At 56.2% G+C, this 17,302-nt stretch overlaps 1 protein-coding gene across 1 annotated transcript in view; it reads right to left on the reverse strand.

Annotated features, from left to right (window-relative positions):
• Window positions 1–534: 534 nt before the first annotated feature.
• The window catches only part of CSK (C-terminal Src kinase), a 62,483-nt gene continuing 45,715 nt past the window's right edge, over window positions 535–17,302 (reverse strand). The window contains exons 2-13 of the mRNA XM_006020277.3: window positions 15,396–15,473; window positions 14,775–14,888; window positions 12,243–12,355; window positions 10,084–10,303; window positions 6,565–6,658; window positions 6,371–6,436; window positions 5,707–5,806; window positions 5,263–5,353; window positions 4,707–4,780; window positions 4,283–4,478; window positions 3,449–3,535; window positions 535–1,980 (exon numbers count right to left, since the gene is read on the reverse strand). Of these exons, the coding sequence (XP_006020339.2) occupies window positions 1,798–1,980; window positions 3,449–3,535; window positions 4,283–4,478; window positions 4,707–4,780; window positions 5,263–5,353; window positions 5,707–5,806; window positions 6,371–6,436; window positions 6,565–6,658; window positions 10,084–10,303; window positions 12,243–12,355; window positions 14,775–14,888; window positions 15,396–15,473 (1,416 nt within the window). The 3' untranslated portion in view covers window positions 535–1,797. The remainder of the gene's footprint in view (window positions 1,981–3,448; window positions 3,536–4,282; window positions 4,479–4,706; window positions 4,781–5,262; window positions 5,354–5,706; window positions 5,807–6,370; window positions 6,437–6,564; window positions 6,659–10,083; window positions 10,304–12,242; window positions 12,356–14,774; window positions 14,889–15,395; window positions 15,474–17,302) is intronic.

The following is a 17,302-nucleotide window of genomic DNA, read 5'->3' on the forward strand; positions in this document are numbered from 1 at the left end:
CTGTTTACACAAGGGCTGTACTGTGAAGCATCTAGAAGAGAACAAAGTGACCAGGAACAGCCAGCATGGATTCACATAGAGCAAGTCCTGCCTGACCAACCTGATTTCCTTCTATGACAAGGTGACAGGCTCTCATCGATGAGGGAAGAGCAGTGGATGTGATATCCCTTGACTTTAGCAAGGCTTCTGACACCATCTCTCACAACACTTTAATTAACAAGCTAAGGAAATACAGAATAGATAAAAGCACTGTAAGGTAGATACATAATTTGTTGGATCATCATGATCAACAAGTAGTTATCAATGGCTCGATGTCTAGTGGGGCTCCCCAGGGGTCTGTCCTGCATCAAGTATTGTTTAATATCTTCATTAATGATTTGAATGATGGAATCAAGTGCACATGTATCTAATTTGCAGAAGACACTAAGTTGGGTGCAGCTGCAGGCACTAGAGGGCAGGGCAAGGATCCAGAATGACTTGGATAGACTTGAAAAATGGTCCACAATCACCCAGATGAAATTCAACAAGGACAAGTGCAAAGTTCTGCACTTAGAGCAGAATAATTGCATGCACAAATACAGAGTGGGGAATGACTGGCTCAGCTGCAGTACTGCAGAGAAGGACCTGGCAGTCAAAGTAGATGGTAAGATGGATACAAGTCAGTGTTCTCTTGTTGGCAAGACACTCACTTCATTGCCAGACACAGGCCACAGCCCATCATGACTCACCTTTGATTTCTCTTTGGGATGCACCCTCTTCCCCCAGCTCCTAAGAGTCACCCCCTCCTCTCCCCAGAGAAAGACACCTGGGGAGGCGTGGCGAGTCCGTGTCCGTATGGAATGGTTTTTATTACAGTTTAATCTCACAGTTGGCAGCATTACATGAGAATAAAGCACTGGACAGGACTGGAAAAGGCCTCTGGAGATGGCATGCAAACACTGCAACAAGTTGAAGCGAAACAATCCAACAACTGGCCTTGGTTTCTTCGGTCTGGTCTCACCCGTCTGGTTGGCGGGTCTGGGAGCCTGCTCTCTTTTGGGCGGCTGTTGGGTTGCTTATTCGGGTTGTTTGTTTTTTAATTACATTAAAAAATAAGCGTCGTACTTCAGTAAAACCCAGCACATAGCTGGTTCCTTGTTTCCATGTGAAATAATAATATTTAAAAAAAAAAGACTGAACCAGAAGTTGGGGTTTCTGTTTTGTATTATTTTGTTTTGAGCAATAGCAGGAATCCCCCCTCCTAGACGTGGAACAAGGCCCGGCATCTCAACGCCCCCTCCCCGTGCTGTGTTTAAGCCATGTCCCTACCCGCATCCCCCACTGTTGTGATCCTGTGAGAGAGAAGCAGAGACACGACCCCAGGGAGAAACTGAGGAGCAAAAGAGAGATCCAGTTGGGGGGAAGGAAAGGGAGACTGTGTGTATGTGTGTTCAGGGGGGCACCACATGCTCCTAAAACATGATGCTTGCCTTCCCCCTCCCAGGCTGATCCCTTCAGGGCAGGAAGGGCTGGTGGGAACAACTTCACTCAAGTCACTCTCACTCATGCATCTCCAGACAACTCAGCCAAAAGGATCTGGGAAGGGGTGGCCAGGGTGGGCAAAGGGGATGGGGTGCGTTTACACAAGTCCAATGGGTTCCTCTAGGACAGTCCTGTGGGCCAAGCCTCAGAGCAGGTCCGACTCCTGATCCAGTGGCTCACGTGAGTCTTTGTGCCCTCCCTCTGACCAGTGTGCATGAAGAGGGGTAGGGCCCGCTGGGGAAAGGGGCAGGGCGGGGGAAGAGCCCTGCCCCTGCCTCACAGGTAGAGCTCGTTGGCTTTGATGTGCTCTAGCTGTTCCCGTAGTTGGTGGAAGGAAGGCCGATGGTTGGGGTCCAGTTCCCAGCACTTCTTCATCACCTCGTAGACAATTGGGGGGCAGCCGTCAGGCGGGTCCATCTTGTAGCCCTTCTCCACACGGGGAACGACGTCCTTCAGAGGCTGCAGGGGGAGAATGAGGCTGAGGAGATGGCTCTCTTGCTGCTGCCCTGGTGAGGGTGCAGACAGACCTTGGGGACACCCCCATTGGGTCAGCCCCTTCCCAGCGCACACATGAATCCCCTCCTCCAAGAGCTCACAAACCCCAACCTGCTTCATTTCCCTCCCAGTCCTAGCCCCAGTGGCTCCATCCCCAGACCCCATCACAGTTCAGCTAGGGGCTCCATGGATCATAGGTGTGTTGGCAGCAGGGCACACCTAACAGCTGGGGGTGGGGGTGTATACCATGGGATGAGCTAGAGCATCAGCAAACCTGCCTCTGCTGTGGTTCCCTGGCCCCTCTCCTCCCCACCCATCATGGCAATGCTTAGACCACACACCTCACTGAAATCCTCCGTGTAACCACACTGAGAGGCAGCCCCTGCCTGGAAGGGTGCATCACCCGCATGAGGCAGGGCAAAGGGCAGGAGGAACACTGAGCACTGTAGTGACTTGCCTGCAGTCCCTGGCAGATCATGGCAGAACTGAGAAAAAGAACCCAGGTGTCCCAAGTGCCAGCCCAGACCTTTGCCAGCCCAGACCAATGACTGGACCCTGGTAGTCATTGGCTTCACCTTCCTTTTATTCATGGATCAAGGTTAGAAGGCCAGAAAGGATCATCTTCTCTGACCTGCCTGACGCAGGTGACAATACTGGCAAACTCCTGTTTCCCTTGGGAAGATGCAGCCACTATTCTATGAAAGTGCTGGGGTCGAATTGTCCAGCATGACCCCCTGGCAAGGTGGGCAGCTGCTCGCTGTTAAAATCCTGCCCCTTAATTATAGCCTGATCTTGACCAGCTTCAACCTCAGCTGCTGAATCTTGCTGGACCCTTGTCTACTAGACTGAAGTGCCCTCTGATATCAAATCCCTGCTCGTCATAGGTATTCCAGACAGCCATCTCTTGCCCCTGCCATCTCTTGCTTTCCTCTCTTTGATGAATTAACCCAGTGCTGCAAAAGTTTTTAGAGAGGTGGGCAGGGTGCTTGCAATCCAACTAATCCCTGCTTGTGGCCAATCCCCAGCACCATAAACTGGATCCAGCCCATGGGCCATAGGTGGAGCATCAGTGACACAAAGAGATGGAGCCCCTGGAGGCTCATTGCCAGGAATTCTTTTGGCATATCAGCCTGCATCACAAGCTCTGGAGGACAGGGCCTGCCTCCTTCACTATGCCTGATCAGGGCCCAATAGCAGACGACCCAATGCCTGACAGCCCCAGGGGCAGTGCACTCAGTAGGTGACTCCTGAAGGAACCCTCTGTGCTAGGCTCAGTAGGCTCAGCAGGATGGAGGCTGAGCTGCTCCCCACAACTGGCAAACAAAGGAACGCAGAGCCACACTGCCTAGGCAGGGGAAGATCCAAGAAGAGGAACTCTGGCTGGAAGGTAGGTGGCCCCTTCTCCCCCCGCCGGGGCACCACCCACACTTACGATTCTCGGATAAGGCACTCGCCCGAAGGAGTAGATTTCCCAGAGGAGGATCCCGAAACTCCACACGTCAGACTTGGTGGAGAATTTCTGTAGAGAAGAGAGCCCAGGGAGGAGGGGTTAGTGTGACCAGCTGGGGACAGAGAGGAGCCAAGCAGGGAAAAGGGCCCCAATCCAAGCCCTGCCCTCCATCCACAGGGCCCCAGAGGGGCTGCAGGATATGGGTAGGAGTAGGATTGAAACAGCCCATTAATTCAGCCCTAGGGCACCCCAGGCTAGCTCTGGACAGAGCAGCCTTTGCTGGGGAGGAGAAGGCAACACAAGCTCTGTTCTGTATTACAGGCTGTATTGGTCCAGTATAAGATGCTTGAGGTTCCCATGGACAGTTCTGTGCTCGCTTTGGATTGCTATGCTGCAGGCAGCACCTTGGCAGTTATTTCAGGGCAAAGGCCGAATGGCTGCCTATGCTGGGCAATTTTGTGACTGCTGCAGGAGCCTGCTCCATGCCACCTAAACTGCAGCTGCTGCAATGCCCTGTCAGGCCCCTTCTTCCCCACCTCCTCCTCCCCAGACAGCCTGGAGCCTCCTGCACCCAGGGGAGGGGGATCACATCCCTTTTCCCTGCCCCTCAGCAGCCGCCACCATGACAAGAGCTGATTATTCCCTCCACTAGGGGCCAGTGGTTCTACTGAGGCCAAACCTGCCCCAACTTCCCCATGTGCTTCAGGCTGGATAAGAACAGGTCTGGTTGGTTTGTACAAGCCTGGTCTGGGTACACACATGATAGTGGCCACGTGCCCTCCCAGATAACTAGGGTCTCACTCTGCTTCCTCTCACCTTTTCTCTAAGTGCTTCTGGTGCCGTCCATTTCACCGGCAACTTCCCCGTGTCCTGAGTGGACGATGCCTCCTTGGTCAGCCCAAAGTCGCTGACCTTGGCAATGTTGTCCTCCGAGACCAGCACGTTTCTCGCTGCCAGATCCCGGTGGACAAAATTGTTGGCTTCCAGATACTCCATGGCTTCACAGACATCTCTGTGGGGAAAGAGCAGCCGGTGGACTCAGTGGCGGGAGGCCCACCCGGATGGCTGACCCCCACAGGAGCAGGGAGTCAGGTGGCCATGCCCCTCAAGGCTAGGAGCTACTGGCAGGGATGGTGTGAGAAGCACGGAGCATGACTGGACCCAGAGACCTGGCCGTCCCGTGGGTCTGTGGGGTGCTGCATTATGAGGTTGCAGGGGCGCCTCACGATGTCATACTTACAAAGAGAACTTAAGCAGGCAGTCTCCGCTGAGCACAGACCTCCCTCGGGATCTCAGGTAATCTACTAGGCTTCCCTAGCCAGACACAAGAGAGAAAAGGACCATCAGGGCCAGCTGGAGAACCCTGACGCCCCACCTCACCCTACACGTGCTGCCACTGTGGCCCCTTTCTGAAGATAAGCAGGATCCAGCTGGATCAACCAGGGAGGCCCTTCAGGAAGCAGGTAACAGGGCTTCTGTTTGAGCGAATGGGCACTGACAAACAACATGCTGGCTATGGACTAAATCGCCCTTATCCACAGTAGCAGCAGAGCAGCAGCACAGCCTTACCCTGGGGTACATCCCCTCCCTACAGACTATAACACAGTCAGACACAGGCAGGGAGCGTTCTACTGGCCAAGCTAGACCCTACAAGCCTATGGGGTCAGGATGGCAATCCTGAGCTGCACGTGCCCAGCCAGGAAGTTCTTCTGTGACCAGCACAGGCTTAATGGCAGGGAAAGGCTGATCTCCAGGGCTCCTGTGGCCCAGTTGGCTACCTGCAGTGTGGGCCTCACCTTTGCCATGAACTCGGTGACAATGTAGAGGCCACTCTTCTCCTCCACGATCACTCCCAGCAGCTGCACCAGGCTGCTGTGCCGGAGCTGCCTGTGAAGGGATGGGGAAGGGCTCAAATGCCTGTCCAGCCAATGCCCGTTCCAGGGCACTGCTCAGGGTGTCCCTGGGGCAATGCTACTGCTAGCAAGGCCCCAGCCCCAGCACATAGACCTATCATGACCCTCATGGTCCAGACCCTTCCCCACGCCCCCCCTAGACCCTGCTCCACTGTGCCTCAAACCCCTCAGTCACCTCCCATCCCTCCATCTCCTTCCACACCAGATGAGGACTGTCCCTGTCCTGCTGCTCCTTCCCAGCTCTGCTGTCCAGGGGCTGCTGGCTTTCTCCACCCCCAAAAGGAGACCTCACTTCCATCTGCACATCCTTCCCTCTCAGACACTCACGTCATCACTGAGGCCTCTGCCAGAAAGGCCTGGGCGGTGGCGTCGTTTTTAATGCACTTTACGGCAACCTTGTTTCCCCGGTAATCCCCTAGCATCACATCTGAAAGGAGAAGACAAAGGCTGAAGGCATCTGAAGAACATCAGCTCCTCCATGCAGAGGGAGCTCCACCCAGCCCAGCTCTGCCTGCTTTGCCCCATATCTGGATGGGAGAAGTGGCCAGAAGAGAAAGCATTGACTTTAGAGCCCTGACCGTGACCTGGAGACACCACCAGACTTTGATCCGCAGGCCAAATGGGCTACGGGGAGCCAAGCTGGCCTGGGCCTGCTGCTTTCGTGAGTCCAAGTACTCAGCTCCCTCCCAGTCTGTGAAGATCCCTGCTGCCCTCAGCTGAATGTGCCAGACATGGGAAAAGGGTTGCTGTTATCAGAGCTCCCCTTGGATCCACGGGAGCATTTGGAGGAAAGGGAATACATAGGGAATGCCTATGAAGAGGATCACCCCCACCCTTCAGGATGGGGCATCATGGGCGAAGATGTAGAGGGGGGACCTCAGGTCTCCCTCATCCAGTAGAGGGGATCAACTCAGCATGCCCCATCTCCAGCTACTCCCCCAGCCCCTCCTCAGCACCAAAGAGGGAAGAACGAGCAATGGCCCCAGCTGACCTCCAAATTCTCCTTTGCCAATGATCTGCAACAGCTTCAGGTCCTTCATGTTGAGGGCCCAGCCACCTGGAGAGGGACAGAGGAGAGATGAGCAGGCACGCACAGTGATGGCGAGACACAAGGAGATGAGGGGAAGGAGAAGGGGTGCATAGGGCCAGGCCCACACTGCCAAGGCTCCTCGGGGAAGGACTCACTTCGGGAGAACTCATCCTGAGCTGCCACTGTCCCCTCCATGACCTTTGGCTTGATGAGGCGCGTGCAGAGCCCATCGGCGTCTGAAGTGTAATGCTGCCAAGGGAAGAAGGACAGTATGAGACACTGACCCGTCTGCCCATCTATGGGAGCAGCTGGAGCTGCCTCCACTTGATGCCTTTACCCCATCTGATGCACCATGAATGGGATGTCCTAACTCGCCAGCCCCCACCCACAGGAGCCAATACTGGAGAGCAGATCTAGGGCTCCAGGGGAGATGCCAAACCAGGAGATGGGCACAGACTAAGCCCCCTCAACACCTCCCTCCCCACAGAACAATGAGATGGACCAGCCGGACTGTGAACTCCCAAAGGCACCAGGCTGGCCCCTTACCACAAGACAGCTGCCACACAGGGTGGGGAGCACAGTGAGAGGCTCCAACACTAGGCCCAGTAAGGACCCCTTCCCCTTGCTCAAGCTCAAGAAAAGCTGGAAGGCAGCACTATGGAGAAGGTTCTGGGAGTCTCAGTTGATCAGAGACTCGATAACTCTGCAGTGTGCAAATGCAATTTTGAGATGCATCAATAGAAGCATTAGGTGCAAGTCATGGGAGGTGATAGTGCCTCTCTACTCAGCACTGGTTAGGCCTCATCTACAGTAGTGTGTGCAGTTTTGGGCTCCACATTTTAAAAAGGACATGAAGAAGCTAGAGGGGTCCAGTGGTGGGCAATAAAAATGATAAAGGGCTTGAAAGGCAAGTCGTATATGGAAAGGCTGAAGGCACTAGGCATGTTCAGCTTGTAGAAAAGGCACTTAAGAGACAAGACAGCAGTCTGCAAATACTTGGAAGGATGCAATAACAAAGAGGGAGAACACCTTTTCTTTTTTGCTTCACCAGGTAGGACATGGACCAACGGCTTGAAGTTGCAGCAAAGGTTTGTTACAGCAAAGGTTTGGATTGAATGTCAGGAAAAACTTCTTTAGTGCTAGAACAGTGAGGCAGCAGCACAGACCATAGAGAAGCTGTGGATTCTCCATCACTGGAGGTGTTCAAGAAGAGGCTGGATGGACATCCACTGGTTGCGGGTGATTTAGGTATAGCTATGCCTATGTTCTACTATGGGTATATTTACACATGTTTTTGGGCTTTGCTGGTTGCTGCATGGGGCTGGGAGGTAATTCCCCCTCCCCACCCCGCTGCTACGTGTCAGGATTTAAGCCTTGCTTAGAGGTACTGAGTGCTGGCTGCAGCCAAGGCTGGGGATTTTGACTGGCAGGTACCAATGCTTGTGCTGGAACTTAAACCCAAAAGTTCCCAGCCAGATGGTCTTGCCTCTCTGCTCACAGTTAAACCAGCTGCCATATTTGAGGTCAAGAAGGAACTCAGATTGGTATGGACTGTGGGGGGTTTTGCCTTCTTCTGTGGCAGGGGGCATGGCCCTTTTCTTCCTGGGATTTCTTGAGTATATTCTGAATACCATTTACAGCATCAGGATGGTGACCACTATGGTCCCCCCTGCTTTACCTATGGCAGGTTAGGGCATTATGTCTTCTGTCATGTCAGGGTTAAAGGTAATCTTGCTAAGGGGTTAGACAGTGGATTTGTATAGGATGATTTGGATAGGAATGATCTTGCTTCAGTCAGGAGGGTGGACCAGATTACCTATGGAAGTCCCTTCCAGCCTGACTTCTTTATGGTTCTATGAAAAATTATTACAAGGCTGGGAAACAGGTCTTAGAGGGAAAGGCTGAACGCACTAGGACTATTTAGTCCAGAGAAGAGAAGACGGGGGGAGGGGGGGGCAGGGATTTGATAATAGTCTTCAAAAACTGAATGGAGATTATAAAAAGGATGGAAATGACTTTTCTCTGTGGTCACAGGGGAGAGGACTAAAAGCAATTGCCTCAAACAGGAACCAAGGTTGGAGATTAGGAAGAACTTTCTCATTACAAGGGTGGTCAAGCACTGGAACGGGCTACCTAGAGATACTGTGTGATCTCTGTTCCTAGCAGTTTTAAAGAGTAGGCTGCGCAGGTGCTTAACTTGGCTAGGATGGTTTGGTCAGGGACAATCCTGCCTTGAGCTGGGGGCTGGACTAGATGACCTCATAGAGTCCCTCCCAGCCCTACCTTCCTAGGAGCCTACAAAACACCAGAGCAAAGACCAGTGTGGTTAGGGTGGATCAAAGGGTGCAGTAGCAGCTGTGCCCACCACGGGGCAGCACGAGGCTGCAACAAGCTGGTCCCAAGACAGACACTCTGTCCTGCAGGCTGGAGCCTGGTGAGAGACCAGCACAGGGCAGGCAAAACCTGTGAGTATGGCCCCAGGAAGCCTGAGGCAAGGCCAAGGAAGGGCAGCCCCCAAGGAGGCTGGATTGTGATGCATCCCCACCCCAGAGCCAGCTGCACCACGCTGGCCCCAGGCCATAGTCCCATTGAGATGGGAGCTGGAGAGAACCCAGCCACCTGTGGGCCTGGGCTAGGAGCTGCTGGCAGGGAAAGGGCAAGGCCTGGGCTGAGCAGATCCATGGGGCCTGCTCCCAGCCGGAAAATACCATTTCCTGCCCTTTCCCCAGCAGCAGCCGCCTCGGCTCTGGCACATCCCACTAGCCTGTCACAACCCAGGCCCAGCTCATGCCCACAGCGCCCAGAGGGCTCAAAGCCCGGCAGAGCTCTGCCAGCCCATGGACCCTTTCACCCCTTCCTGGTGTCTTAGCTCCTGGAGCTGGCAGACATGGAGCCTGCCCTTGCACATGGGCACGAGGGGGGCAGGGCCCTGCCCACCTCCCAGCACTGCCCAGTTGTCCTGGGAGCCACAATCCTCACAGGGTCCAATGATGCTGTCCCGGTGCCACCTTCCCAGGGCCCTGTCCCATGCTTTGGGAATCCATCATGCAGTGGAAAAAGCCTCCTTGCCCCACATGAGTTGAGGAGAGGGGAGGGGGACGGGAGGCAGGAAGCACTTGGGAGTTTTGTCAGTCGTTATCATGCATCGTCAGGCTGAGCCTTGCTAACCACAAGCGCCCTGAGCACCGGGGAGGGGGCTGGGCACCATGGGGAGCAGAACTGCTAAACAGCAGCCGGCCAGTGCCTGGGAAGCATGGGGGGAAGTTGGCTCACGCTGAGCACCTGTGGGACTGACAGCCAGGCTCTGCAGCATTGTGCCTCGCTGCCTACATGCACAGGGCAGTAGGAGCCATCTCCACCACTCCTCTCCCAGAAGAGACCCACAGCCTATAGGGCCTGGCCAGCCTGGCAGGCACCCCTGCTTCCCCCCCCACAAACACACGCAGGTACCAGGCATGGTTTGCAATGCAAATCCGTATGCAAAGCCAGGCTTGATGCGAGGGGGAGAAGTACGGTCAGACAACCCCACACAGGGAACAGAAAGCTCCAGGGAGATCACAGGTGCACTCACACCATAGAAGGGGGCAGGGGGGCTACCGTGTGTGAGGAGAGGGGCAGGGTGGAGGGACTACCTGGGGGGCTGCCGCAGGAAGGGCTGGTGGGGGGGCGCTCACCTCCACCAGCTGCATGAGGTTCTCAAAGTAGACCTCCTCATCGATGCTGAGCTTGCTGGCCGAGTAGATGATGCGGTAGTGCTCCACCTTGCCCTCGCAGCTCACGCACAGCGTATAGTCACCAGGGTAGTTGGTGCTCTCCCGCACAAGGAAGAGCCCTGTCTCAGGTGGGTACAGCAGCCGTTCTGCCTGCTCCCGCGTGATCTTCCCATGGAACCAGCTGTAGGCGAGAGAGCCCCAGGGTCACCGCACTGCCAGCAGGGGACAGGGGACAGCACTGGTCTCCCAGTGCTGCTCAGGGCTGGGGTCATGAGGCAACAGCTCTCCAGGCACAGCTCTGCCCAGGCCTGTCCTAGAGGCCACCTCATCATCCCAGCCCCAGGCCTGGATCGCAGCTCAGCCTATGCTGCCCTTGCCCAGCGCTGCTGTTGCAGATCCATGCTCCGGCTCCCTTGGCCCACGCTCGGCCCAAACCCACCCAGAGGGGTGGGGGCACTGCCAGCAGCATCACTCAGCCATGGGATGGAGGCTGATGGGTAATGCTGGGGCTGACAGGTAATGCTGGAAGGCAAGACCCTGGTTCTCTGGGCACTGGAGAAGGTGGCCTGATCCCCAACGTCTCACCCAGGTCCTGCCCTTGTGCCCATGTGTTCCCCTCCCCCTCAGCCCGTTGGCTGCAGGAATCTGCTCCCTCCCGCCAGGCGGAGGCAGGTGCTGGGGCCTCAAACCAGTTCCGCCAGTGAGACCGCGCCTGGGGCGAGGTGCTGAGGCAGGCAGCTCAGCACAGAGCATGAGACACAGGAAATACCCCCCCTCCAAGCATGGGAATGGGAGCCAGCAGCTCAGCTAGGGCTTCCTGCTGGGGTGCACTGCAGCGTGGGCGGCTGTCAGAGCACCCAGAGTCCCAGCAGCAGGAGCACATGGATGCAGGGGGTCATCCAGAGAGTGGGGGGTGCATCCTGAAGATAGGGGAGAAGCAGGGGTGGGGAGGAGGTTAGACAGCAAAAAGTGAGTGCAGATCATTGAGACATGCCTCCTTCCTGCCTCCCTGACCCCCATCTGTTTCCTGATCTGCCCTCACCTAGTACTGTCTGAAACCCTAGTGCACCCCAGACTGGCAGGAACATCGTTGCTACTGCGAAGGGGGGCAAAACAGCTTGTCGCCCAGGAGTGCAACAAAGCCCCGATGCAACGGGGAAGAGGCAAAAAATCCCTGCTGGGAGACAACTTGTAGGGACAGGGTGTCTACAGTATCCAACATCCACATGTTCCTGCATTTCCCATGAAGCCCAGTCCCAGAAAAGCTCTCCCCCCTCCCCTCTGCCTGTCATCCACCCAGACGTCAGAAGGGAGCAACCACAGGGCAGCGGTGCTGCCCGCACACAACCCCCAACCCTGATGACTCAGGGGTTTACCAAGTCAGCACTTCCCTGCTGGTTAACCAGGAAACACTGAGTGGAAGAGACGCAAAAACACACATGCACGGGCGCACACATGGACACATGGACACATGCACACGTGCAGATCTCTCCAGCCAGCAGTCCCAACCATTGTAAGAAGGAGGAAGCACTAAGATCACTCCAACCACCCACTGACTATCACCAGCAGCAGCATCACAGACACCGCAGAGAGCTCCTCCCCTCCGCCCCCTTCAACACACACCTTAAGATTTACCGCTGCCCTGGATGTGCCCCCTGAGCATGCCATCTGAGCCACCACTACCCCAGATGTGCCCCATGCCATCTCAGCATGACACTTCCAGATGCCCCAGTAAACCTGCCTCACCACAACAGGACTGGAGCTGCTTTGGTCTATGATACCCCCAGCCCTGAAACAGATCTGTGAAGGGCTCAGCTCCCTGGGGACCAGTACCCTCTAGTGGTGAAGGGTTACAGCACCAAGCTGCCTGTCACGCTCACGCTTGCTGCTGGATGCCCCAAAAGAAGCTTCTGCATTAGTATAAGGGCAGCAATGGGGTAAAACAAGCCTGGGATGAGGTCCGTAGCCTGCTGATCCTTCAAAAAGGTGCAGCACTTGGACTGCACCCTTCCCTGATCTGCGATATTAGATCAGTGCTCAAATGAACAGGGAGTGGGGGGACCTGGAATTTGGTAGGGCTGGTTTTGTTCCTGGTTCTGCCTCTTCCCATGGATACTCACGGCATCAGGCTGAGTTTGATGCCAGCTTTCACTCCTTCCCGTTTCTGCACATAGTTGGCAGGGATGATACCCTCGCGGCCCACCTTGTTTCTTGCTTTGTACCAGTTGGGGTCCTGGGAAGGGAAAGGAGAAGTTAGTGGAGTCCCTGCACATCAACGCCACTGCCAGGTCATTGTCGCCCTGCTGCCAGGTGCAATCGCCCCCTCTTCGAGTAATACATCTCCATACAGCCACTTTTGTCCACCTCAGGGCTGTCCAATTTCTAAGGGGCTGGGGGCCACAATGCCCTGTACCAGCACAAGCCACAGGCTACATGCTGCATGGATGCTTCTCTGCTGCACCATGGGCCTGGGTGCCTTGGCTTTACCCTCAACTCCCCAATTGCAGGCTCCTCTGCTGCACCATTCCACATGGCTGCCTCAGGCCCCAGCTCCCCCAGCACTGCGGCTGTGCCACGCTGCCCTGCTCCATCCCACCCCTTGAGATCCAGATGCAAGGAGGGAAGGGGAGCCTTGAGACCCTGGATGCTGCTGCAGCCAGAGCAATGAGCAGGTAGGAGCCTGGGGGCTGCATATTAACCCCTCACAGGCTCCATGCAGTCCAGGGCCACCAGTTGGACAGCCCTGATCTCCCTGAAGCCTTTTATCTTCACAGATCTCGAGCATGTTGCATATATACAGGCTACAGATGACACTGCAGCCAGCCCCAGCGTGAAACCTGTTTAACAACTCAGGGCCACCACTCACTAGGACAGGAACCAAAGGCTGCATCCAATTAACAAGGAAAACACTGATGTCTGTAGAACATAAGCCCCAGAGCTGGAACCCGACTGGGGCGAACTAGGAAGCATCGGGTCTTCCTAAAAGAGACGGACCACAATAATGGCCCACCACATCTCAAAGGCACTGGCAGGATCCCAGAAGCTGAAGACAAAAACCTTAGTTTTCCTTGGAGGTCTCCCATCCACACACTGACCCAGTCTGACCCTGGTTAGTTAAAGAGATGAGATCAGCAGAGGCCTGGCTGCCCACAGCCAAGCACCCATTGCAGGTGCTGGTGCCAAAGCAGGCTGCTGACTGCATGGTCTGCGCCATGATGGGTTGGACTTCGCTCCAGCCTCCCCCACTAGCCATGAGACAATCTCAGCAGCATCCCCATGGGATAAAGAGCATCAGGGGAAGCAGTGGGCCTAGCGAGAAGGCAAAAGACACTCACTAACAGCCCCCTGCAAGATGATGCTGGGCAGATCTGTCCTCCGGCTAGTGCCAACTGCCCATCTGGGTGCGCAAGGGGCACCCTGGCACAGCTCTGTGCTACCTTCACATGGTGGGGTCTCAGCCCCAGGGTACAGCCCCTGCTTCAAGCCAAGGAGCGGGGTGGTGTTTGGCAGGTGGCAGCATTGTCTGGTGCTTGCTGAGTCACTGCTGGCGGCTTCCCTCCCCAAACCCAGGCGGCTGCCTCCCGGGACGTGCCTGAGTCGCTTCCATTTCGGAGACGTTTAAATAATGCTCCCGCTAATTAAGCCGGCGGCCTGCTTCCTGTCCTGCCATCTCTGCTGGGGATAGCTGGGCCCGGCAGGGAGCCTTGTGCCTCACAGCTCCAGGACCCAGCTCTCCGAGTGGATTGAAGCCTGCAGTGGGGGATTCCTGGTGTTTTGCACTACCCCTTGTCACAACCCAATGATTTTGGTGCCTTGGCACGATGGAATTTTCCCGCCACATGAGAGCCTCTTGCCCAGCAAGTTTTCTGCTGCAACAGAAAAACCCCGGTGCAAGAGAGTTCCCGCCATTTGAATGCAAATTTGTGTCCCGCTATTGGCCAGTTCTAAATTATTCCTACGTGGCGGCTAGTAATTGGCTTGCTAGCCGTTTAAAATTTCGTGCGACTTCCGCCCAAGTCGGAGAACTTTGAGCATGCTGCAGAGTGCCTCTAAAGAGATCTGACTTGTGGCTGAGCTGATCGATAGACTGATCACCTATCGATTCTTCTCCCCGTCGCCGAGCGCAATCCTCGACGTACCCTTTCCCTGCCGGCTTAATTTGTGGACAGATTAGCTGGCCTGAGCCTTGCCAGCTGGAGCAACTCACATAGTTGTTCAAGCGACCGGACCACCTGCGTCGCGGCTACAAGCAGCGTAAGTAAAGTTTTTGCAACCAATAAGCTTTGTCTGCCTCTCCATTCACCAGCCCGCCCAAGCGACCGAGTGATTTCTAAATCATCTCGAGTCGGCTCCGGCCATCCGAGACACCCCTCAGCCTATATTTGCCACTGCTGTGCTCTCAAGACAGCCCCTGTACTCACGGGGCATGCTCCTCCCTCTGTGTGTACCCAAGGGGGATGCAGCTGCTCTGCCCCTGACTCAACACCAGGGTGAGATCCAGGGCAAGCCAGGCTGGGAGGTGGCATGAGGGTGCAATCCCCAAAGGTAGCACTAGGGGCAGCCTAGTGCACACAGGGGCACTCCAGGAGTGGGGGGCAAGATCAGAGCCCGGAGCCCACAGAGACCCTCTCCCCCCAACCCAATCCCATTACCTTGGTGACGGCAATGATGGTAAGGACATCACCCTTGCTGAATGGCAGGTCCTGCTCGGCAGTGCCGTGGAAGTTGTACTTGGCAATGCATTCCGTACCGGACGGCCAGACAGCCTGCCAGGGGGACAGACAGAGACGGGGCATCAGGGACTGACAAAGGAAGCCTAGCTTGGATGCTTCCCCAGGAGACAGCTGGGGCCAGGAGAGATCTGATGTGCAGGTGGCTGCTGGGCACCACACGTGGATGGGTATCATGAGATGCCCCTGGTCTGACTCCTTCCATGGGCCTGAAAGCCACTGGCTGGAGGGCTAGGGGGCTTCACAAGCAGACAAGGATGTTGAGCAAGCCATGGACTTCATGGGCGCTCTGCAGACCTTGGGACAGCTGTTCCTGCTTCCCCAGGGCAGAGCCACCCTCTGGGCTGGAGCATTCAAAGAGGAGGGTGTCTGGGAGGAAAACCCGAGGCTACGTGCAGACTGCAACAGGCTGATGCACTTGGAGGCAAAAGACATCAGTGCCCAGGTGATCCCACCGGGTTCAGCATGGCGGCAACCAGAAAGGATCAGGTTGTCTTTTGGGGCAAGACAGGCCCGGCCCCTAGCAGACAGCTCTGGCCGTACCTGCATTCCTGACATCTTCTCAGGAGGTTCTGGGGATCGAATCTCACAAGAGGGACACGTCACTTGGTACCATGAGACCTGGTGAGGAGAAGGACACAGGCTGTGATGAGAGCTCTGGGCTGAACTGATCAAATCAGTCCATGCCTCACTTACTCCCACAGCCCTCCAGAGGTTGCTTCCCCTTGCAGCGTGGATCACATTCTTAACCACATGGGACACAGGCACCACTGGCTGCAGGTGTCTATGAAAGGAGGCAGGATCCCTCGTGTGGGTGAACGAGGGTGGGGCTTCAAGGAAATTAGTCTGGAAGGCAGCTGCCGGGATGGCTCTGGGACACTTGCCAAGGCAGCGGCTGTGCACACAGGCAGAGGCGACTGCACGTTTTGAATCCACCTCTAAGCAGTTGGTGCCTGACGAGCGAGCCCAGGAGCTGGTCAACACCAGCCTTGCTGGAAGAAAGAACCATGGTCTCTTCTCCCTTCTTGGCGGCCTCATAGCACCCCCCCCACCCACTCCCCGTCTACTGTTCATCTCTCTCCCCCGACTGCTAGGAGCTTCCAACACCATCACCCCCCTGCACCCACGCTCGGCCTCCTGCTGGCTCCAGGTACATGTGGATGGCTCCTCTGCTGCCATTCAGTGTCCCCTTCCCCTGAGTGACGAGGGCCTGTGGCTGCTTGGGGGAAGGGAGGGCAGCAGCTGCAGAGGGGAACGGACCCCATCCTTCAAGCCCTGGGGACAGAACGAAGTGGCCCGGAGCCGTCGGTTGCACCCCAACTGCCTCCGGCAGGAGAGCAGCCGCATCGTCAGGGCAGGGGCTTTTAGCTCTGCCTTGCAATCAGGGCACTGGGGTGGATGGGGCCGCCCAGGGCTGCAGAGCCCAGTTTTCTGCATCCCAAGGACTCCCCACATCCCTCTCAAGGGCTCAGCAGCTGTATGTCTTTTAAACAGCAGCTCGAGTCATTCTCTCCCCCTTTCCCTCGGCCCCTGTGTGCCAGGCAGGCACCTTGCTTCCCTGCCGGAGACTAGGCAAGTGGGTTTTCCCAGCAGCTTCTCTTGCTGGAGAGCCAGGCGCTGTGCGTGCAGAAGCCGGAGGCTCATGAGCTAGGTCTGAAATGCTACCCCGCCCGCCAAAGCATGCACACACGCTCCTTAGCCTGCCTCAGAGCGTCAGACCCAGAAGAAGCTGGTGTAATTTGACAGAGCAAACAGGAAGTGGTCGGGGTAGGCGGCTGGGGCTGCTGCGTGCCCTTCGAAAACAGAGGCCCAGTCTGCCTCGGAGCCAGCGGCTGCTCCGGCTGGGGAAGGGCCTGGCGCTGCAAAACAGACCGGGGTTCCTCCCTGCACGCAGCCAGCCCCGGGAGGAAGGGGCAACTCCTTCCCTGGCGGGAAAGCAAGTGGGGCAGATGCATGGGGGGATGCATACTAGCTACCATCAGATCTAGTTCTTGCCTGGGGGGGGGAGCAGGGGCCAGGCCCTGGGATGTCCTTGTATGTGGACATGTGCATATGCACATGCATGTTTCTTGGCCTGTGGCTCAGGGCATCTGATCATGAATACCCCAAGGGGCTCCAGGAAAGGAAGATGCAGAAGTCCAACTCAGCTATAGCTGCTCTTCACTGGTGACTCTGGCTGTAGCTGAGACAGGGTTCAGGCTCCCTCTGCTTCCATGCAAGGGCGGGAAGGGGTGGGTGCCTTGCTAAGCCCAGCCCCTGCTATAGGGCTCTCAGCTCGGATCCCTCCCATTCAACCTTCTGGCCTGTCCCCATCTGCTCAAGATGCCTCCTCCTTCCAGGGGAAACTCCAGCAGACCCCTGGTCTGGAGCCTGGACATTGCAGTGATGAGCACATTAAGAAGGTGAGGGATGCTGAACATGGGGCTGGGGTCCTCCATTGGGGGGGGGGG

This window comes from Alligator sinensis, unplaced genomic scaffold, assembly GCF_000455745.1.
Source record: "Alligator sinensis unplaced genomic scaffold, ASM45574v1 scaffold1097_1, whole genome shotgun sequence".
Lineage (NCBI taxonomy): Eukaryota > Metazoa > Chordata > Crocodylia > Alligatoridae > Alligator > Alligator sinensis.